Source organism: Vigna radiata, chromosome 7 (assembly GCF_000741045.1).
Source record: "Vigna radiata var. radiata cultivar VC1973A chromosome 7, Vradiata_ver6, whole genome shotgun sequence".
Classification (NCBI taxonomy): Eukaryota; Viridiplantae; Streptophyta; class Magnoliopsida; order Fabales; family Fabaceae; genus Vigna; species Vigna radiata.
Window position 1 is genome coordinate 46,875,984 of NC_028357.1, and position 22,961 is coordinate 46,898,944.

At 35.6% G+C, this 22,961-nt stretch overlaps 2 protein-coding genes across 5 annotated transcripts; one reads left to right on the top strand and one right to left on the bottom strand.

The window, feature by feature from the left end:
• The first annotated feature begins 222 nt into the window (after positions 1 to 222).
• On the top strand, positions 223 to 11,025 carry LOC106768102 (1-phosphatidylinositol-3-phosphate 5-kinase FAB1B). Of its 4 annotated transcripts, XM_014653061.2 has the most exons (13): positions 427 to 831; positions 1,211 to 1,921; positions 2,464 to 3,192; positions 4,207 to 4,360; positions 4,525 to 4,869; positions 5,481 to 5,931; positions 6,013 to 6,341; positions 6,440 to 6,771; positions 7,642 to 7,768; positions 7,850 to 8,020; positions 8,232 to 9,740; positions 9,863 to 10,129; positions 10,292 to 11,025. In XM_014653061.2, the coding sequence occupies exons 2-13, from the start codon at positions 1,308 to 1,310 to the stop codon at positions 10,595 to 10,597; spliced, it is 5,334 nt and encodes a 1,777-aa protein (XP_014508547.1). In that variant the 5' UTR covers positions 427 to 831; positions 1,211 to 1,307; the 3' UTR covers positions 10,598 to 11,025. The 4 variants fall into 4 exon arrangements, with proteins under 4 accessions (XP_014508546.1, XP_014508545.1, XP_014508544.1 ...); XM_014653060.2 differs by lacking the exon at positions 427 to 831 and adding an exon at positions 223 to 325 and having other exon boundaries at positions 5,481 to 6,341; XM_014653059.2 differs by having other exon boundaries at positions 425 to 636; positions 5,481 to 6,341.
• Positions 11,026 to 11,402: 377 nt separating this feature from the next.
• LOC106768103 (conserved oligomeric Golgi complex subunit 3) lies at positions 11,403 to 22,603 on the bottom strand. Its single transcript, XM_014653062.2, has 25 exons — positions 22,388 to 22,603; positions 22,057 to 22,140; positions 21,878 to 21,985; positions 21,735 to 21,779; positions 21,572 to 21,646; positions 21,372 to 21,467; positions 20,899 to 20,976; positions 20,100 to 20,185; positions 19,884 to 19,950; positions 19,660 to 19,722; positions 19,445 to 19,546; positions 19,204 to 19,308; positions 19,008 to 19,100; positions 17,981 to 18,069; positions 17,232 to 17,451; positions 16,587 to 16,673; positions 15,883 to 15,999; positions 15,741 to 15,773; positions 14,579 to 14,665; positions 14,443 to 14,505; positions 13,511 to 13,627; positions 13,062 to 13,154; positions 12,677 to 12,802; positions 12,188 to 12,288; positions 11,403 to 11,893 (listed from the first exon to the last, which is right to left on the bottom strand). The coding sequence occupies exons 1-25, from the start codon at positions 22,469 to 22,471 to the stop codon at positions 11,764 to 11,766; spliced, it is 2,349 nt and encodes a 782-aa protein (XP_014508548.1). The 5' UTR covers positions 22,472 to 22,603; the 3' UTR covers positions 11,403 to 11,763.
• Positions 22,604 to 22,961: the final 358 nt, after the last annotated feature.

The following is a 22,961-nucleotide window of genomic DNA, read 5'->3' on the forward strand; positions in this document are numbered from 1 at the left end:
AGTGATAGTATAAAATAATTTATATTGCTCCGATGTTAAAAATTTAATAATATTAAAAAGAAAACGACAGAGCGTATAATAATTACAGAAACCACGTGTAATTATAGAAGCTCGTAGTTTTCCAGATGTACAAAGCGCGTGGCGGTTGGTTGGTATTTCTTCCAACAACTTTAAACAAAATAATGTATGAAAAATAGGAATAATAATTAACCTGAAAAATAAACATCAGAAAATAAATGATGAAAAATAACATATGGTAGAAAGTGTCGGATACGCACGTGATAGGGTGGCGCTATGTGAATGAGGATTTTTCTATGTGCTTTTGGTTTGTCATCACTTTCTTTCCCCTTCATTCAAAATACGTTTTTTTTTTTTTTTTAATTTTTAATTTTTTTAATTTTACGATAATTATAATAACAAAAACAGTTTATTACAGTATTATTTTATTTGCTCAATCACTGTTTGTAATTATTACTCTGCTGGGTGTTTCTGGAGGGCTTGTGAGATCTGATTTCGGTTGTTTGAGGTTTCAGTTCCCCGAAAAGTTACTCTTTTTACATGCATGCTCAGTTCAACGGTTGATTGCTTGGTGGGTCGGTGACGGAGTGGAGAAATTTTGTGAACCAGCTTAGGGTGGTACTGATTCTGCGCTTGTTTGCTTGAGTGGTTGGTGTTTTTGCATCTGGGTGGTTGTTTTGGATTGAATTTTCTTGCTGTGTATGTGCGGAAGTGAGGCATTGAGTTGAGCTGCCTAAGATCCTATGAACTGAGATGGTGGGGTTTTGCTTGCCATGGCGGTGGCCAATGGTGGTCTCTGCCTTTGTTCTGGAAGTTAGTCTGAACCATTTCATTTGTAACTAAATATTATCTGTTAGCTGTTATTGGCTTTCCAATGTTTTCAGCGATTCATGTTTGAGGATAGGATTGCAGTAATAGTATTACTTTGTATGTTTACTATTTCATTGTTCTTTGATCAACATTAAATTTAAACCCCTTGCCAGTGTATTTTTCATTACTTATGGTTTATGTAATTGTTGATTTTTCAGCCGTTCAGAATCAGCGAATTTCTTTAGTATTATACAATTAATATTGTTGTATATCAACTAGTTATATTTTTAAAGGAAAAAATGCTGATTATTAGTGCAAAGATGTGCTGTTTTTCACTGTTCTTGGCTTTCTAAATTTTGAAGAATATTTACTTGTTTATCAGGATAGGATTCTTTCCGGCATCATAGATCAGATGGCATGTTAACAAGGCTGGTCAATGAAGGACTCATAATGAGAGGGCTTGGGTTGAATCACAGTCCATGGGCACCCCCGATAAGAAAAGATCTGATTTTGTTGATGTAGTTAGGTCTTGGATCCCTCGAAGGACTGAGCCACCAAATGTGTCGAGGGACTTCTGGATGCCCGATCAGAGTTGCAGGGTATGCTATGAGTGTGATTCTCAGTTCACGATCTTCAACCGCAGGCATCACTGTCGAATCTGTGGGCGAGTTTTCTGTGCAAAATGCACTGCCAATTTTGTTCCCGTGCCTTCAGATGAGCCAAATACTGTCCGTGAAGAGTGGGAGAAGATAAGGGTCTGTAACTATTGCTTTAAACAATGGGAAGGGTTAGCAACAGTTGATAATAATGGCGGTGCAGACCCTTCGTCCACCCCTTGTCTTAGCCCTTCACCATCTACAACAAGCTTGGTCAGCACTAAATCCAGTTGCACCTGCCACAGTAGCAGCAGCACTGCTGGTTCAGTTCCTTATACAACTGGGCCTTATCAGCGTGTGCCTTATAGTCCCCATCAATCTTCGCAAATGAATCAGATAGCCGATGAACAAGATAATTTAAATTCTAGTAGGAGTTCAGATCCCTCCGAGGCTGTAGGGAATTTGACTTCTAACCAATTTGGCTACTGCTTCAACAGGTACTCCTTCTTTTGTGGTTCGTCTTTTAGGACTGCTGAATGCAATTGTCTATACTTGCCCCTTAATATTAGAAGTCATTTAAGTCATCATACTTCGGATGTCGACATCAAGATAAAATAAGGATGAAAAGGAGCTAGAGTTTTTGGTTATTGATAATCTGGATGTACACAGATGAATGTTAGTCTTGCAAAGATGTGTTTTTGTCTGTGCGGCTAAGTTTTGATATGATCACTGATCATGTTCTGATCTAGAGATGAGCCTAATGGTGCCGTTGATATTGGCTGTGAGATTATGGTACTGAAAAGTAGGGTATGTATAGAAAGTATCCCATTTCACATTAGTTCTTAATGTCATTTGTAGACTCTAGAAAGACATATTTGACTAGTTCATGTGCAGCTTAGTAGACTCTGATCATTGACTTTAGAAAGATATATTTGACTATTGCATGTGCACCATCAAATCAATATGATGAATACTGCTGTTGTCTTCAGACTTTTGTTTTTCTGTTCTTACTATTAGTTTGTTAATTCTTCTGAGTCAGGAGTGATGATGAGGATGATGATTACGGTGTTTATCATTCGGATACAGAATCAAAACATTACTCTCATGCCCATGACTTTGAAGATCCAGTTAACATTAATGGAGTTGAATACGGGCCACATCAAATGCATCCTGATGAAGCTAGCATTCATGAAAAAAACTTGAGTAACCTAACGCCCCATCTTGATCTAGAAGGTATAGATGGAATTGAAGCACCCAGTAAAGAAGCTCATGAGCATGATCATGCTGATGGACGTGAACCTTCTCCTTATCATGAAGAGAGCAATAATACAGATCCTGTGGATTTTGAGAGTAATGGACTACTGTGGCAACCTCCTGAGCCAGAAGATGAAGAGGATGATAGGGAAGCTGTTCTTTTCGATGATGACGAGGATGAAGGTACTACTGGAGGTGGGGAATGGGGATACCTACGGTCCTCCACTAGTTTTGGATCTGGAGAATGTCGTAGCAGAGATAAAACAAGTGAGGATCATAGGAAAGCCATGAAGACTGTAGTGGAAGGGCATTTTAGAGCTCTGGTCGCTCAGCTTTTACAAGTGGAAAACCTAACTAGTGATGAAGATGGAAAAGAGAATTGGTTGGATATAATTACTGCTTTGTCTTGGGAAGCTGCTACAATTCTGAAGCCCGATATGAGTAGAGGTGGAGGTATGGATCCTGGTGGATATGTAAAGGTTAAATGCATAGCTTGTGGACATCGAAATGAAAGGTAATTTTCATAAACCAACCATTACTAGCTTAATCTCTTAGATGAAGACACAAATGGTTATATATGTGTATATTATTATATTTTTAACAGAAATGATTATGGGGAAACATATATTAGTTGATAAATGTACTGAACTGCATACATGTTTCATTATTTTCTTTTCTTTCAGTATTATGGTAGGTTTTATCTGATTTTAACTTAATGCTGCTGACAACTATATTTCTAATTCGTTTCAGTATTTTATCTGTACCAGAAAAAAAAAACAGGGAAAAATTGTAATAACAGTATGTGCCCCCATTGAAACAGAAAAAAGAAGGAAAATGAGCAAACAAAATGTGCAGTCCTTGCCTCTTCTTTTCCCCTTTTCCCATTATACATAGATAATTCATAGCTCAAAAAGCTATGTTCCTGAAATTCATTTTACGTAGATGGGCATTCCATTATGTTGAAGGATGGTTGATGTTTTCTCCTCACGTTAATCCTTTTCTTCCCTTAATAACCCCCTTAATAAAACTGTTGGAACGAAGTTCGTATAATTGCTAGTACTGTACAATCGTGTATATATTTTGTCTGCTTAAGTGAGTAAATTCATTGTGCCTCTACGGGGCAACTGGAGTTGGGGCAATCATAGGATAGTAGAGTGTTAAGATTTGTTATATTTCTGTGACGCGATTTCCTTTTATTTCTACGTCTGGGTTTCTTCACAAATTGGTTTCCTGTAATAGGGCCTTATTCTATCCAAGCAATTTTGATACTAAGTCTATATGATGTAAATATCGCTCTGGTGTAGAATTATCAATAATAATATTCATAACTTTTTTCGAGTTAGAGAGTATGCTAGCGTGAACCTGTTCTCTTAATAATACATCAATGTTATGTGAGCAAGCTGGTGAATGAAAAATCGTGTTATTTACTGCATATGATTCATGTTTTGGGCGAAGTCTTTATAAGTCTGTTCATTATTTCTTCTATTTGTCTCTGTATACTCTTGATGTTCTAGTTTTCTATTTCCAGCATGGTGGTTAAAGGAGTTGTATGTAAAAAGAATGTGGCTCATCGGAGAATGACTTCAAAAATTGATAAACCTCGTTTTCTAATACTTGGAGGTGCTTTGGAGTATCAGCGTGTTTCTAACCAGTTATCAAGTGTTGATACTTTGTTACAGCAGGTTCTCTCCACCCAACCAGCTCTCAAAACTTGATAATTATATGCCAAATATGCTTGTAGTTGCTGGCCTTAAATCTGAGCAATCTTCCCTTCGATCTTGGCTGTCATTTGTTTTATTTCCAATAATAATGTTGCTGAATTTCATGATTTTTTACTCATTCCCAGGAGATGGACCATTTGAAGATGGCAGTTGCAAGGATTGATGCTCATCACCCCAATGTGCTTTTGGTGGAGAAATCAGTATCTCGTTATGCCCAAGAGTACCTCCTAGCTAAAGACATATCACTTGTTCTGAATATCAAAAAGCCGCTTTTAGAGCGCATTGCCCGTTGCACTGGTGCACAGATTGTCCCTTCAATTGATCATTTGACCTCTCAAAAGCTGGGATATTGCGAAACATTCCATGTGGACAAATTTTTTGAGGAGCATGGTAGTGCTGGGCAGGGTGGGAAAAAATCAACAAAGACTTTGATGTTCTTTGAGGGTTGCCCAAAACCTTTAGGTTGCACCGTAAGTTCAATGACTATACATAATATGGGACATAAAATTCAGTGTTAGTACATACACAATTTTACTGTCTTCTATAGATCCTTAACTGACACTTTCATTTGATCATAGGCTAAAATAAGACAGGTGACAAATACAGAGACGGAAACGTTTGTATAATTTGTGTAGCAATTTGGGTCTGCATTGTGCTTTTTCAATTAGCTGATTAAGTAGCATGTTGGATAACTGTCGGAATATTAAGCTAAACATGGCAAAGGGAACCAAAGTCATTAAATTAGCATTAAAACGAATTGCAACTTTTGAAATTGATTACGTAACATTGAGTACTGCTGAATTAAATCATGTCAATGAAAACTTCTCAAAATTTGAGTTTGTTTTAGATACTCTCGATTGGATTGTAAAAGAATTGATGGAGAAACTTGAAATAATTGATTTTGAAAGAAGATTAAAAAATTTATGTGTGTTTGGGAATGATATTTTGAAAGTGAGGTTAAATTTAACTTAGTTTGGAATGGTAAGTTGTAAAGGAAAGCTGAGTTGTTTAGTGCTTGCTGTTCTTCTCCCTCCATGTTTTTATTTATTTATTATGTGTACGTTTTTCTTTTGCTTTGAAGATCTTGCTGAAGGGTGCTAATGGGGATGAGTTGAAGAAGGTGAAACATGTGATCCAATATGGAGTCTTCGCAGCCTATCACCTGGCACTAGAGACATCTTTTCTGGCCGATGAAGGTGCTTCACCACTAGAGTTTCCTTTGAAATCTCCCATAACTGTTGCATTACCAGATAAACCATCTAGTATTGTGAGATCCATTTCCACTATCCCTGGGTTTTCTGTTCTCTCTGCTAGAGAGTCTCAAGGAGCAAAACCTTTTGAAATACCAAAATCTGATGACATGCACAAGACTGAAAGAACCCCATCTAGCTGCAGTGAGTCCACTGAAAGATCTTTGGTCGGTGACTCAATCCATATGCACGAATTCTCAGGAGAGGCCATTCAATCAGCCCAGGATATGCCACCTTCCCTCTGCGAAAGTTTCCTTTTGAAGACTGCTTCTAAGGAGGATGGTAAGAAATGTTCTAAGGAATTTTTTCAATACAGACCAGATGAGAGAAGAAAAATCACGTTAAACAATGATCTTATTTCAGATTCTTTTGGAACCTTTGACTCTTCACAACAAGATGCCAATAGCTACCTCAGAGCTGCAGCATTGTACGCTAATCAAGGCCCTAGCCCTGGACCACCATATGTAAAACATGATAGTAGTAATAACAATAATGATCATGAGGACATGATACATTCAAACGAAGATTTTCCTCCCTCAACTTCAGACCATCAGAGTATTTTAGTCTTTTTATCAACACGTTGTGTGTGGAGAGGAACTGTTTGTGAAAGGTCCCATCTTGTCAGAATTAAATACTATGGAAGTTCTGATAAGCCTTTGGGACGGTTCTTGAGAGATCAACTACTTGATCAGGTATTTTTTTTCTTCCAAATCATTTCTTTCATTAAATAGATTTTAACAGTGGCTATGGCTACTCTGTGAACTCTAAACTGATAACATTCCCTTATTAGAGTTACACCTGCTGCTCATGTGAGTTGCCGCCAGAAGCTCATGTTCACTGTTATACTCATCGGCAAGGCAGCCTGACAATTTCTGTTAAGAAACTATCAGATTTTGCTTTACCAGGAGAACGAGAAGGTAAAATTTGGATGTGGCACAGGTGCTTGAAATGTCCTCGTGTAAATGGTTTTCCTCCTGCTACACGGAGGGTAGTTATGTCTGATGCTGCTTGGGGCTTATCCTTTGGGAAATTTTTGGAGCTGAGTTTCTCAAATCATGCAGCAGCAAGCAGGGTTGCAAGTTGTGGTCATTCGCTTCACAGAGATTGTTTAAGATTCTATGGGTACATTTTTCAACTCCTAAATTGAATCTATTATAAATTGGGGTGTGGTGGAATGTTTGCTTGGAAGAATATTCAAGGTTTGCATTTATTCCTTGGAATGTGAACTTGGGAATGTAATATTTCCATGTTTATTGTAATGTTTAAAAAATCTTTCCCAGGTACTCAATCAGCCCTGGAAAGTAACAATACTTTCTTTTACTCCATTTTTATTCCCATGATGAAGGGTGGTTATTGCAATGAAAATTCCGTAAGCTGTTTTCCAAATCCAATTATAAAACTTCCATTTCTACACTATTTTTTATTCTAAGGTTTTTGAATTTTAAATAATATTTTTCTGAGAATATTTAAATTGATCCTATTACATTTTTTAATGTACTCAAGAATAGCATTCCTGGTTCTAGTATTCCTAGCAACACACTACTATACCTTGAAATAACTGCCCACAAAGAAATTAGGCAAATTTAATTAGTTATATAGAGGGGATTACTTAAGTGATGTATAAATAAATAGGAGAGTTGACATATATCCCATATTCGCATTGTTTAAGTTGAGAAAACTGAGGCATGGCCTTGCTGCCCTAGAAAAGAAAAGATGCAAAAATAATGAAATTATAAACAGGGAAGATTGATTGTCTCGCTCCTCAATGTTTTAGGTGGGTATGTATGGAGCAAGTACCGTTGAATCATGCATAATTTAGATTGGAAATAGAATTATCCCTTTTTCCTTTATTTTTTCAAGTGTAGTATCGATAAGGCTTTTATTGTATCACTTGAGATTGTGAACCACTTGAGTTTAAATACTCTCATGTCTGTCTACCAAATAAAAATAAACTTTTTGTTGTCTTCTTGAATAGTGTTTTTCTTTGTGCAGTTTTGGGAAGATGGTTGCCTGCTTTCGTTATGCTTCAATTCACCTGCATTCTGTTTATCTTCCCCCACCTAAACTTGAATTTGTCAACTATGATAGGCAGGACTGGCTACAAAAAGAAGCTTATGAGGTTGGTAGCTAATATTAGTTGAAATATAGAATTCTCTTCTGAATGTTTCTGTATTTATGAGATTGTGATCTTGTTCACCAGCTGCATGACAAGGCTGAATTACTGTTTAGTGAAGTGTACACCGTTCTGCATCAACATTCAGAGAAGATTTCAGGTCTCGTGTTGCAGGAGGGTGGACATAGGGTGTCAGATTTTAGGAATCTAGCTGTGAAACTTAAAGAAATGCTGCAGTATGAGAAAGAAGAATTTGAGGTAAGTGATTTGAGACTGAGATTCGTCGCCCCTTTTTAAACTGTTCCCCTTTCCGGCCTCCTCCAAAAAAAAGTTTAGGACGGATTTTTTTTCCTGCATTTTTGTTCCTTAGATTGAATCCGTCCACTTATATCCTATACTAATTATAAATTGATAGGATTGGTATAAATTTGTTGTTTTTCCTTGCTTAATATAATGTTGAATTACCCAGAACTCACTACGAAAATGGCTGCACAGAGAAGACAAAGCTGAACAGCCTGCGATTGATATTCTAGAGCTCAATAAGTTGCGGAGGCATATCCTAATCCAGTCTTATATTTGGGACCAGCGCTTGATTTATGCATCCAATTTAAGTAAAATTATTCTTCAAGAAAGTTCCAAGATTTTAAATCATAGAGAGAAGTTGCATGGTCCTAGGGAAAAACTTGTTGAAGCAGATATTGCTACTAGGCCAGCAAGAGGCCATAGCAGTTGTGATTCCTTTCTTTTGGAAACAAAACCTGATGGAAACCTAAATTTAGAAAATTCTAGCTACCTTAGTCACCCTGGTGAGGTGATTAAAAGTGAGGACAAGGTTAAAGATACAAATCATGATAAGGTTGACCTTTCTCTCTCTGGTGGTGCAAATATCAACGATAGATCTGATTCTGTAGAATTCGAGATGTCTGTAAGGAGGGCTTTGTCAGAGGGAGAATCTTCTGTTGTGGCCAACTTATCTGATACCCTTGATGCAGCATGGACAGGTGAAAGTCACCCTTCAATTTCATCAGTCAAAGAAAACGGTTGTCTGTCTCCTGATATGGTTGTTCATTCACCTGTTGCAAATTCAGTTACATCAAAATCAAATTCTGATAACTATAATGCTGATATAGATGGGATTGAGGCAGGATGCACTAATTACTCTAAATTACTTTCCAAAGGACTTGATACTAAATGGAAAGCAATGCCTTTTGCAGACTTCTTTGGTTCATTCGACAAAACTTCCTCTTTCAATATACAGAAGCTTGTTGAGTATAACCCAGTCCATATTTTATCATTTCGAGAGGTGGAGCGCCAGACTGGTGCTAGACTGCTTCTGCCAGCGGGAACTAATGATACCATAGTTCCCGTTTATGATGATGAACCCACTAGTGTCATAGCGTATGTGCTTGTGTCAGTGGATTATCATATGCAAATGTCAGAATTTGATAGACCAAAAGACAGTGGAGATAGTTCAATTGCATTGCCACTCTTTGATTCAAGTATACTTTCTCTCAACTCTTTTGATGAGACAATTACTAATACATACAGAAGTATTGGCTCTTTTGATGAGGGCATGTTATCCAGTGGGTCTCGGAGTCTACCGGCTGGGGATCCACTCTCACACACAAAGGATTTTCATGCAAGGGTTTCTTTTACTGATGATAGCAACCTTGGGAAAGTGAAATATACTGTAACTTGCTACTATGCTAAGAGATTTGAGGCTTTAAGAAGAACTTGTTGCCCTTCTGAGTTAGATTTTGTGAGGTCCCTCAGCCGTTGTAAGAAGTGGGGAGCTCAGGGAGGAAAGAGCAATGTTTTCTTTGCAAAAACCCTGGATGATAGGTTCATTATCAAGCAGGTTACAAAAACAGAGCTGGAGTCATTTACCAAGTTTGCACCAGCTTATTTTAAGTATTTATCTGAGTCAATCAGTACAGGAAGCCCAACTTGTCTTGCGAAGATCTTGGGGATTTATCAGGTACTTTTTGTTACACAAGGGTTAGGTTGAATCTTTCTTGTAAACAGCTATTGTTTTCCTAGTGCAACTTATTCAGATGTTTGTCTGCTCTAATTGGGTGTTATTGTGTTCTTTCTGTTAAGGTAACATCTAAGCACCTCAAAGGAGGGAAGGAAACAAAAATGGATGTTTTGGTTATGGAAAATCTTCTTTACAGAAGAAACATTAGACGGCTTTATGACCTCAAAGGTTCTTCCCGATCACGGTACAATCCAGATACAAGTGGGAGCAATAAAGTGCTGCTGGATCAGAATCTCATTGAAGCTATGCCAACCTCTCCAATATTTGTTGGTAACAAGGCAAAACGGTTGCTGGAGAGGGCAGTGTGGAATGATACTGCCTTCCTTGCAGTAAGTCTGATACCCTTTGCAATTTTAATTCTTTCTGAGTAGGGTTTAGGTCTACTTTCATCGATTTTCTTGCAACTTCCTTTTCTTTCTTTTTGCCTGATATATGATGTTTGGCTGTAAGCATCCATTAATAGAGTCTAAACGAGTGTTTGGCATTTGCAGTCAATATATGTTATGGACTATTCATTGCTGGTTGGGGTGGATGAGGAAAAACATGAGCTGGTATTAGGAATAATTGATTTTATGAGGCAGTATACATGGGATAAGCACCTCGAAACATGGGTGAAGACCTCAGGCATCCTTGGTGGACCCAAGAATACTTCTCCAACTGTTATATCACCGCAGCAGTACAAAAAACGGTTTAGGAAAGCCATGAGTTTATATTTTCTTATGGTGCCAGATCAATGGTCTCCTTCAGAGTTACACCCCAGTGGATCCCAATCTGACATTTATGACGAAAATGGTTAAGGGGGACCCATTTCATTCACGTGTTCAATATTTTACCTTGTATAAATTTTACGATTCCAGCATCCGTTGACACGGGTTTCTCACCCATGTTCATTCTCCCTTCTTAGTGTCCGTAATATTTGCCTGCCGAAAAATGCAGCTGTTGATCTGTGTTCCTTAAAACATCGGAGGTATGCTGGACCATATCCATCAAGGGTAAGTAACTGTACAGCGATTTCCCCCCTCTTTTTAATTTTTTACATCTTGTATTTAATCTCTTGTTTTCGCTATCCCTCGTCTTCAAATTTTTATTTTTATCCTATTAAAGGGTGCTTGAATTGCACATTTCGTTAATTTTGTTCCACTGTTATATGACCCTAATGTATGGTGTGTATATGTACACATATACAAACATATATATCTATATATGTTAAAATGGTTTCTTCGTATGGCCTTACACATGTCAAGTAACGATATTTGAATGTTTATCACACTAACAACTAGTCTGACGGATATTTTAATATAATTATTACCAATGTGAAAAGATCAAATTAGCCTTCGTGTTATAAAAAATATAATGATTAAATTCAATTATTCGTTAAAGCATATAAAAAACTAACTGAAAAAAACGCAGGCTTGATTTCTCACTATTAACTTTCCACTCTAAAAACTAACATTGAAGGAAAAAATAAGAATGGAATTATGTACCATGCTATTTACTTTTACTTATTGCTGAAGTGATATATCTTCCAAAATAATCCTGAACTAGCATCACTTTAAATAGTGAGTCGGACCATACTATAAGTTAAGACCAGAAGCGAAAACATGAAAATTGAAAAGAACATATTATAACTTTCTTTAAGGTTGTTCCCAGTTCATTACAAACAAAACTAAAGTCGGATCGTGTGGCAATATAAAGAGCTATACTATTGCCATTCTATAGTCATCGCATGAAAGAACAAAGGCAAGTAATTGTAGCTCACTAGTGAAAAAATGTATATCAATAACGTCCATCAGTGCTGAAAAAATGAAGATAAATTGTCCGCAGAAAAACCACAAACTCTGCCATCTCTTGCTAATAATTCTACAAAACTATCTAGAATGTGTATGTAACAAAGTCTTTGTTCAAGATCCGTAAGTGAGTAAAAATTGGATAAGAAATTATTGAATGGCCTTTACATACAAAATTAGAGTAAATTATCAAGCTCGTCTTGCAGTTCCTGTACGGATATCAGATTAATGATCTGGATCTCTTCACTCGAGTATTCTGTTTGTAGCAAGGATCGGACTTGGATATGGGCTTCCACGATATTTGTCCTGCATGAACACCAGGAGAAACATTTTTAGATCGGTACGATTAGTGTAACAAATTCCGACCAACATTAACCAAGTTTCTACCCAAAAATGCATCAATTCACAACATATCATCATCTAATTAAAAGGCATTTCTATGGAGAAAAGTTCTTCAAGTGAAACTACCACGTTATACATTTTAGAAATTTGACTAACTGAATCAAATAATACGAAATGATAATCAAGATGCACTTGTCAAAGTAAAGGTGTGCAGAAAAATGTTCATGCCGTAACTTTATATTATACATATAAACTTACTTTATTGGTTTGAAAAGTATAGTTCTTGTTGACGAATTCTGTAGATAAAGCTTCATTTTTGCGATCACCACCGGCAGTTGCTCCTGAATAGCGGCCCTGACCTATTAGACCACAGAACATCAATTTAGCTTCATAAATAAGAAATTCCCAATAAACATAACGAGACGAATATTATTTTCTATTTTAACTTGTGTTATTTAGACATGACTTCTCTAAGACGCAGATGAGTCTCTAGCTTTCTGTCTGCATAAAAAGGACAATTTCGTTGGCTAGTGATGATTGATGAACTATATAATACCTGGGAGAAAAATGCAGCACTTCTGCTTTATCTAAAGCTCTACTTAATTTAAACATGGGATTAGAGTCTTTAATTTTTTATTTTATTTTTATCATCTCTAAATTGTAGGAGTTCTTCGCAGAGAATACTTTCATAGCAAACTGTCTTGTAGTTCAATGAATAAATAATGTAAATAACTAGAAATGACCTACCTTCTGAACAAGTTCAGCCACCTTATCTGGAGTAGCGAAGGCTTGATCCTTCAGAGGTTTGGCCATACCTGACTCTGGCTTTTGATTCTGACCACCTGGAGATAATGCAACTTTGACTGCCGTGACCTAAGACAAAATGAAAACTTTAGTAAATAAATTTTCTCTTTACAAAGACAATAAAAGAAGTTAAATCTTCCAGTGAGAGTTGTAAGAAATAAAATAAAATTCAAACGTATGTTTATGACACAAGATTTGTAGCAGGCAAATAACACAATTTGTAATAAGAACCAATTATATATATTTACATGCATTTGCTTTAAAGCCACGGGTCTATTTTAGTTCACCAGCTGGCAAAACACCAAATAGTTTGGTTACATAAACAGACCTTTGTAACGAATGAAAGCAAAGGATCCACCACAAGTTTAGTAACCGACATGATGAACTCCTCACATGTGGCTTTGAGGCTCTTCTCGAGTTCCTGAAAGAAACCATACGTCAAAGGCCTAGAAAATGGTAGGAATTTGGTTTATGCCACATACAATATAAAATCAGTAAACAACTGCTGAACTGAAAATAAAATCCATTTTAATAATCCTCAAATCAATTAATTCAGGTGTAGAGACATGACAGTATCAACAGTATGAAGGGTTGCAATTATAACTACAAATTTAGGGGCGAAATTATTTTAGTTAACTAGGAAAGAAATAAAGCAGGTAACCATTGCAGGGAAAATGGACAACATATTGGGTTTGACAACTAAACATGCATGCCAATCAAATTAACTTTGAATTTTGAAACCTCTTGAACGACCCTAAATTCCACAATGTCACAAACCTTCTTGGTGTCAATTTGATTTTCCAAAACTCTTGGAGACAATGTCCTTGCCAATGAAGTTGATCTTGACCAGTCAAATAGTGAGGCTTGACCTCTTAGAAGTCTTCGTAGATGCTCCTGATCCATATTCAATATTCATAGAGACATAACATATTAGTGTTAGTGATATTAAAGCAAAATCAGCAAAATAAACTATTAAATGTTAATCATGACATGGAGACAATATCAGTAGGCAAAAGTCCATGATTAAAAAAAAAAAAAAAAACTCTTTAGCATCCACATGCTCCTTGAAACCTTTAAAATAGTAGATCAAAGGATGTTCAAATAAAATAGATTAAGAACAAGCAGTTCTTGTAGTTTATTAGATCATTGGTAATTTTACTTTCTGAATTTCCTCTTTGTTCTATGATATCTATCTATTGGGTGAGCACTGACATTTTTATTAGAGAAAAAAGCATGCATTTTACTTAAATCTCTTCACTATACACTTAGGGATAGGGTCAACCAATTTGCAAAGTAGTTGGGATGCCCTACTTGTTCTTGTTCTATTGTTTAATTCTTTTTTCAGCCATTTAAGATATCTTATCCTAATACCGGAATACTTATTACCTTCTTTTTCTCTTAATACTTTTTCTACTAGAAAAATAACTTCCTCTAAATGGCACCAGACACATGTAAAATGGCAAAAGTACTCAGTCCTCTACGCAAAGTTATAGGCCACATTTGATAAGAATCGTGATCATGAATGAAGCAATATCATCTTTGACTACTAAGCATAACAGTAGACAGAATTGCCACAAGTCCAGACACTTTTTAATGTAAAAAAGTTGAATTATGAGAAATGTATACAAATTTGACCAGTGTTTGAAATCAGAATGACAGTGTATTGAACTCAGCTAACAAAATATAGCATTGGGCTATGAAGTACTAACCAGCAAATGAGAGAAATCAAGCTCCTTTTGTGTGACGGAAAATTCAATATTGAAGGGTGCAATCTGGAAGACCAAAAAAATTATTCAAAATACTAAATCTACTAAATAGTTACACAAGAAAGTCTGACAGGATTACCTGCTCCCTTAAAATTAAAAGATGTTTTATAAGGAAGAGCTGTCCATCCATTTGTGATGATCTTTTTGCAATTAATTTGCTTGCTTTCTGTGGCAGACAAGAGGAAGTAGAAACAGAAACAAGCCAGTCAAAACAAAGTATCAAGCACGTGTCAAATTTAAATAACCAAAAACAGATAACGCCTCCACAAAAGTCCGGACCTCTCACTGCTTTGTCTCCTAGGGGCCTATGATATGTGCAGCTATTTTTCTAGGCTTCCACCGTTTTTTCATTTCTTCAGCAACTTTTCTTTAAAATTGTTAAAAAGTAGATTTTAAGCTTAACTTAACTCCCACAAAACCGGTTTGTAAGGTGAGACTTACACCCACTTATATATTATAAATTGGTTTTATCTCTAATCAATGTGAAACTTCCAACAAGAATTATATTTTTAGGATTTTCAACAAAAATTGGACCTGCCTGAGGGTTATATCTGTTTCTCCTTTTTTAAGTTTAGATATTTTTGCTTGTACAAAGAAGCCAAGATTATGTGGCGGTGCTGTCTTTGCAATTCTCAGCCATGTTTGGATGGAAATAAATGCTAGAACTTTCAAGGTAATTTCTTCTTCTACAAGGAAGATCACAATATGCCTTGATTTGGATGTTGCAGACTTGATGGCCCCAAAAATTTATCTATCCTAATGTGCTGTGTGCAATTGAGCCAGGGATTTGCCTTGTTCCTCCCTCCAATTTTCAATAATGAGCCTTTTATTATTTCAGGTAAGAAATTGTATCCTAGTTTGTTGAACCAGTTTGCTCATGTTCACATTCAAGGGTTTGGTAATAAGAAAGAAAACAAAATCTCGTGGCAATGTGTGAATTATTGGATTTTGTGGTAGTAATGGAAATGAGTGTATGCTCAAGAGTGTATTTCGACCATTGATCTACTTCTGGAATAGGGTTGCGAATATGACACTTGGTCTTTAGTGCATGTACTTCAGCATATTATCATTTACAACATGCAAAAAATTTGGACAGCTTGTACACTAACTATAGGAACTTCTATTGCCTTTCTATTGTTTTGCTTTTCTTTATCTGGGATTGTGTACACTTCTTCAATTGAACGGGTGGAGGACGAGGAAAGAATATGAACCAATACAGATAATCACTAGTTTGCCATTACCTGAATCGATGTTGAGCAAACTTCCACTGCTTCCTGATTGAAATAACAAAAGCAGATCATTAATTAATTATTCAAAGGAAGAGGAATTTGGGGTCCCAGGGGAGATTAAAAGTAGTTAAAGTGAAAGTGAAACCTTCAATACCTGTGCTAAACCAGTAAAAACTTCAGACTCTAAACAACGATACAACTTTGAAAGACATGATAGAGTTTTCTCCAGGGGTGGATACCATGTTTTAAATACATCTGGGTTGTCATCAGCCTGCAAATTGAAAATTACAGAGGATGAAAGACAGACGATTTTAAAATCTAGACCTATTTACATAAAGAAAATATTCAGAAGTAACCACAAAACGAAATACAAATCTAGTTGAGGTCTCCAGCAAGTGTGCAACAAGCACAAGATATATTCACTAATTTATTGATAAATTTGCTATCTTGGTGAAATTGGGGGAAAAATCAAGATGGGACTGGGAAAAATAATTGATTCGTCAGATGGTATCATCAATACCTCAATTATCAGATTTTCAACATTCGGTCAGCCATATCCGTTTACGGTTCAGAAAAAGGTAGTGTTTGGAAGGTGAGAATAAAGACAAAAAAGAATCACCTGTACTTGTCACCATAGTTACATACTCAACTGGAAACTAATGAAGCAGGCAAACAACCAGAACTCAAATTACTAAATATATCTCACAAGCATTACGATATGAAAATCAGCATATAGTGGTTATCATGCGTGAGAAACAATCATGGCTTAATGTTAGGAATCTGGGTTCTCTCTAAGTGCTAACACTGAATATGTATATTCAAGCAAAACCCAATAAATTGCAAGGAAAGACACTTTACAGGATTGATCTCAGAAGTACTTTCCACAGATATCTTCAGCTTTTCAGGGTAGTCCAAATCTTCATTAGTTGGGATGTAATTCGCTATCTGTAAAAATACAAGGAAATAAGGTTTCCAAAAACCGAAATATTAGAAAAAAAATTATAATAATCACCTCTAGGAACTAAATATGGTAAGCCAAAAAATTGTTAACCACCAACCAAATAAAAGTACATGTAACCTGACAATGTGATTCTTAAAACTGAATTATTTATTTCAATCATCTAAATAGATTGAATGGAGCCAACAAGTGTGTTTGATTTACAGTAATGGACAACACAAGAAGCATGGTAGCGTTAGGTAAGTGATGTCACAAACTTTTGTTTACCATTCTATTGTGGAAGTTGAGCAAATCAAGACTTGAGTTAATTAAGGAAAGAGGGTTGAGATTTGAGAGGGAGGATGGTTATCAAGTAACGGCAGAAAAATAGAGGTAAGCAAATTGAGTACATGAAAATTGACACAGTTCTACAGATTAATTCCTTTCAGTATTGATTAGAACAAATAAGAGGGGCAAAACCCAACTAGGAAATATTTTCAGCATTTAAAACAAATATATGAGGATAAACAACAAAGTATAAGAAAAAAAAATAACTATTAACCTACCTCATCTCGTATATGAGTCCGGGCACGAAATGTTAACCGCTCATGGACATCTGCCAAAATTCTCTCAAATGTAGGACGAAGACCAGCTAGTGATTCACTCCTCCTACTATGCTGTTCACCAAGGACTTCCATTTTAAGTATATCAACAAGTTCACAAAGAAAATCAATAGTTGTTTCGTGAACAAGTTTAGGACGCAGTGTATCATACAGATATGTTGACCTGCAAGCAAAATTGATAAAATCATGAGTTGCAGACTCTACAAGCATGGAAATTTTGCTTTTAAAGAATAACATTCACAACAAATATATAACGAGAAAGATGGAGAAATAAGCTCGGAAGTATCTAAAAATGAAGGAATGTGCCACATAGCAAGTGGAGCTTCTATCACGCATTAATGCTCCTTCACTTCCCTTGCCAAACACTCTGGAATCTGGATGTGCTACATGCCCAGAATCTTACCTGAGCACACTCCCAAAGATTTCTTGTACTTGGGACATATACAATGACTATTTTGGGAGCCACCTTATGTCATTGGTTATGTCTTAAAGCACACAAGAAAATAAGCTATTTGTCCTCGATGTGAAAGCTCCTATTTATTTCCACTTATCCACAAATAGACCTTGTTTATGTACTAGTATTTTGTTCTTACTCTCTCTCGCTAAGAAGATTTCTTTTCTTTCTTCTAATGAATGTTTATTCTGTTGAAAAAATAAACCAGGTATTCTTGTTAACAGGAATACAAACTTACAGAGGATCCATTAATGGAGCTAAACTTGAAATCTCCTTTGAAGAAGCTGGAAAAAAATGATCAAAAAGTTGGTGCTCAAGTTGACAGACCTGCACAAATTATAATCAATGAGACTTCCTGCCATAAAGATACGAAGCAACTAACACAGTTAAAAGTTTACATCTAACAAACAAATAGAGTAATCACAAGAAGATTAGCATTTATTCTTCAGTTAAAAATCTGCATGCTGTGCAAAATCGCCTTAATTTATTTATATTATTAGCTTCCCATAATGATACATAATGCCTGGTTGTTGTTATCATTGTGACATCTTTAGCAAACTTCCTTAGAATATGAAACATCATTAAATGTTATTAACACAAAAAAAGTCATGGAAAAATAGGTTTAGAATGATTTATAGAAACAAATAACAATATATTTAATGTTGAGGAACTACAATATACTAGAGATCAAAGACCAAATATGTAATGTTGTGTATAAAACCGGCAAGAACTTCAAATATGTACTAAAAGACAACTACGATTAAAGCACAAAACCAAAATGAAAGCTTTGAACCAGCCTAAAGTAACTTAGAGAATCTTACTAGTGCATGTTCAGCGCACATCAGACAATTTGCAACTCAAAGCACAATGATCAATTTCTGTATTCAAATTTGATATTTATTTCCATTTTATAAAAAAATAAATATTTATTGATAATAAAATGAATATTTTCATCCTTCCTTTTCCCAAAACTGCCAAAAATCTCTTTGCCCAATTCAAATGTTAGTTAAGAGGCTAGGATATCAAAAGTAAACTGAATGTTGAAGTCTTTTTTCTGAATAACCACAGCCACTATGCATCTCTCCCTTTTTCTTTTCACTTATACTCTGTTTCTGTATTTCATTACTACTCTCTGTGAGTTGACACTTTTAGCAGTCTAAACTCTAAAGCTAATATGGACACATATTATATTTAAAAAAGACACCAGTGACCAATATCAATAAAAGGCATCATGATATTAAATTGATAAAAAAAAATAACGGTACCTGTATGAGATAAGCACATCCTGATCTAGTCAATGATGGCAAGGACTCCTTCTTGGCAAACTCAGATATTCGCCGCTGAACTATACCTCTTATCTACATGCAATGAAATAAAGAATTTTGTAATCATTTGACTTCATAATACTGAAAAATCATATTACAGACACAATACAATTACAAAGCATGTAAATTTTCTCACCAAAGAGAGGCGTTGCTCACAGTATAGTCTGTGACATTCGACAAGGATTTGACCATACTCTTTCCTTGAAGACCTGCTTTCAATCTCTTCAAGTAGTGGCTTAAGCTGCAAAAGTTACAATTCTTAATCAGCTGCACAAATAGGAACTATAGATATGATGGAGAAAGCTTATTCATTAAAGCCGACTACTTTCTATATAAAACTTCAAATTCAAAGATTTAAGTCAAATGGAAAAGGTTACCTCACTTGCTGCTGCCTTGAACCGAACATATATAACAGATGCCTCTACTCCCTCTGAGATAGACGCTTTGTCACCCCCACTTCCACGGATCGCTTCCTGGACCTGATGTTCAGGTATGTGACAATATATATTAACATAGGACTCTAAATGCTCTTATCCTTGTAGAATACATACATGCACATATATTATCCACTCAACCTGCAAACTAACTTCACCTGAGAAGAGGCACCTTTGAGAACCGCAAGTACATGAGAACGCATCATGCCCAATGCTCGAGACTACAAAAAAATGACAATATTTCCAAATTATTAAAGTTTAAATATCTTTCGAGCATGGCTTATAAGATAGGACAGATTTCTAGCTATAGACTGAAAAATAAATGCAGAACAAACAGTTTCATAACGTTAATTAACAATTCCTATCAGTAAACGTTATATACCTGGAGCTGCCGAAATTTAAGCAAGTAAACACTAGATTCTGCATACTGTGGATTGCTCTCAACATACCTTAATTAAAAAAGAAAAATGTCAATGATCACATTTGTTGTTCAAATATAGAAGCAGATGGAGCTTAAGTTAAATCACTTGATGACATTCTATACACTTGAGCATGGCAGATGTACAAATCAAATGAATGAAACTGGAATTTTACTCACGAGATGCATTCATCAAGTCGTTTGAGAAGTGGGAGAAAGTTTTCATTTCCAACGTTCATGTTTGGAGAATAAAAATTGGTAGCAACCTGTACGAAAGAATTTAAGCAAACCATATAAATAATTTAAAATAATAACTCTTAGTTTTGCCAAACTTCAAGACTGTAAATAGTATATATGTATACACACACATCCATACAATTTCAATTTTAAAGTTAAAATAAGACTAGAATAGCAGACATATCAGCAAGAATGCTGCATAAGTACGGCGCGTAGATTTTGAAAATTAAACCAGCAGCATTAACAGATACCTTTTTACCAAACGCTAAACCTGGAGAAGTGATAATTGAATCAATTAAGTGATTGTAGAACACATCTTCTTCACACCAAATAAAAATATTCACAGGCAACAAAATACAAATGTAAAAAGCAAAAGAGGAAACCATATTTCCAGCATAAAATCTCTCTGAAATTCACACTAAAAAGCATATCTCAAAACCTAATTTATTGTAAAAGTATTAAAAAGCCATTAATTTGATTGCACAAAAAAACATTGCTCAAAACCTAATTTATTATACAAGTTTTTCAGTTTCACGTCAGAAAATATATGAAAATGCTTATTGCAACATCCTAATGCCCACCACAATAGCACCTTTCAGTGGCAGATATATAAATTTTGTATGCACTTTTGTATGCTCAATTTCTTTAACATTAACTTACTATCGGATACTTAAACCAAAAAAAGGAAATGATGGAAATTAAATCAAGAAAAGATCCAGTCAAGCCAGCAGTCAAACCTTACATTCTCCAGTTCATCAAAGTAATTGAGTTTACTACGAAGTGCATCTGCAAAATCAATTAGTCTTTGCTTTTCTTGTAGCTGTAATAGGAAAATAAATGTGAGCAAATCAGTCGTTTCAGTCAATGAAGAAATCTAGGGCCGCTAAGTAAAAATCAGAAATGATCATAGACTTCAAAAGGCCAAACAGGAACAATAGATCCAATAAACTACGTAGTGTGAAACTCATTTATATGACTAAATTTTGTTATTATCATGCATGAAGGAAACAAAGAAGCCAAACAACCAAGAATCTCCCATTCCATTAACTAGTTTTCCTGATTTATTAGTTTAACATTTACATAAACCTGTGTGATCTATTACTATAGGAATAACAGAACAGATAGCTGGCAGCCATGACCAACAATATGAATTGTGCAATCATTCAATTACACACTAACGAATAAGATTTGAGGGGAAAGATAACAAAACCGTACCAGTCTATCGCATGCATCATGAAGCGTTTTAGTCTTTGTAGCTACAGCCTGATGCTGCAACTGTAGCTCGTTAAATAAGTCCAGGGTGTCGTCAACCTGCATTAGAGATCAAGTCGTCCAAACAGAAAACTGAATGAGAAAATGATAGTAACCAAATTAGATATCCATAACTAATCCACCAGAAGAAGATAGAAAATAACCTGTTGGAGAATTTCATCACATGTCTGTATGCGGTCTGTTAGAGTGTTCACGTAATGCTGATATTTCTCTTCTGTCTGCAATTGGAAACTAAGTTAAGAGTCCGCAAACAAATTAACAGAATATAAAAAAGCGGCGGCATAACAAAGTCTAGTAACTAGTAACCTCTGATTTCATTGCAGATTCAAGATCCGCAAACCATTTGTAGAACTGCGTCAAATTCAAAGACAAAAAATATCAATCAATCGGGTCATATAAACTCATGTGGAGCATTGAAAGCCAGAAACCAGATTGCGCAGACAACTTGCCTGATTGGTATTGACCATAACAGTCTCAATAGCACCGGAGTCATCGAAGGAACTATCCTTCGTTTTAACGGAAAACGCATTGTGTTGCACCGACGCATTCTCTTGAGCCTATACATGCCAGAATTACATTTTAATTGTTTCGTGAGAATATCAATTACACGTAAATGGCAAAAGCTTACCAACTTGAGAGGCAACGGTCGCTCAGAAACCGCGTGAGAGAGAGAGACAATCGCGGTTTGCTGTTGCTCTGTCAAAGGAGCATTCTGCAAAAGCACAATTCACTTCAAAAAATCAAATAACTGCAAATAAAATCACAGATCTGATCCGTGACAGAGTAATATTCATTTATAAACAAAAAGATCAATTAAGATGATGTAATAATAATTGAACGAGAAATGCAGATGCAAAAATACAAGATCTGCAAAATCGAGGTAACTAGGGCGAGGAAAGAGCGGAAACACAGAAATGGAAGCGTGATTTGGATGGGAAAGGGAAAATGTTGAAGCATACCTGTTCCCAAGTGGAAGCGAAGTTGTAACCCTTGGAAATGGCAGCGGAATTTGGAAGAGATTGAGGTGGACCTCTGCTTCCCATTTTCCTCTGTCACCGCTTGGCTCTGCTTCTCCTCCTGCTTCCTCCTTTCTTGCACTGACCCTGCTTTCTTACATACACGTTAACAGCTCCCAGTTCGAGTTTTCCACACCAAACGCTGCGTTTTGTTTCTCAGTTTATCGTGACTTGTTTGCGTTGCTTCCTAAGCTTTGTCTTCTTATTACAATTTTAATTTAATTTGTTATGTTTGTAAGAAAACAAATAATTGGGAAAAAAATTTGTGAGAATGTATCATTGTTCTTCAAATTATTTAACTGAGATCTCTTAAGACAAATACAAAGTTTAAGTCATAAATAGATATTTTTTGTATTTTAATTGAAAACGGCAGAATTTATCTATGTTTATATTTATATAAGTGAAAATACATATACACGTGTATTTATTTTATAAGTAAATTTTTATTATAATTAGTTAGTTTAGTTTAAAAAATGGTTAAATTTAAAAAAAAAAGAGATAAAATTAATAAAATAAT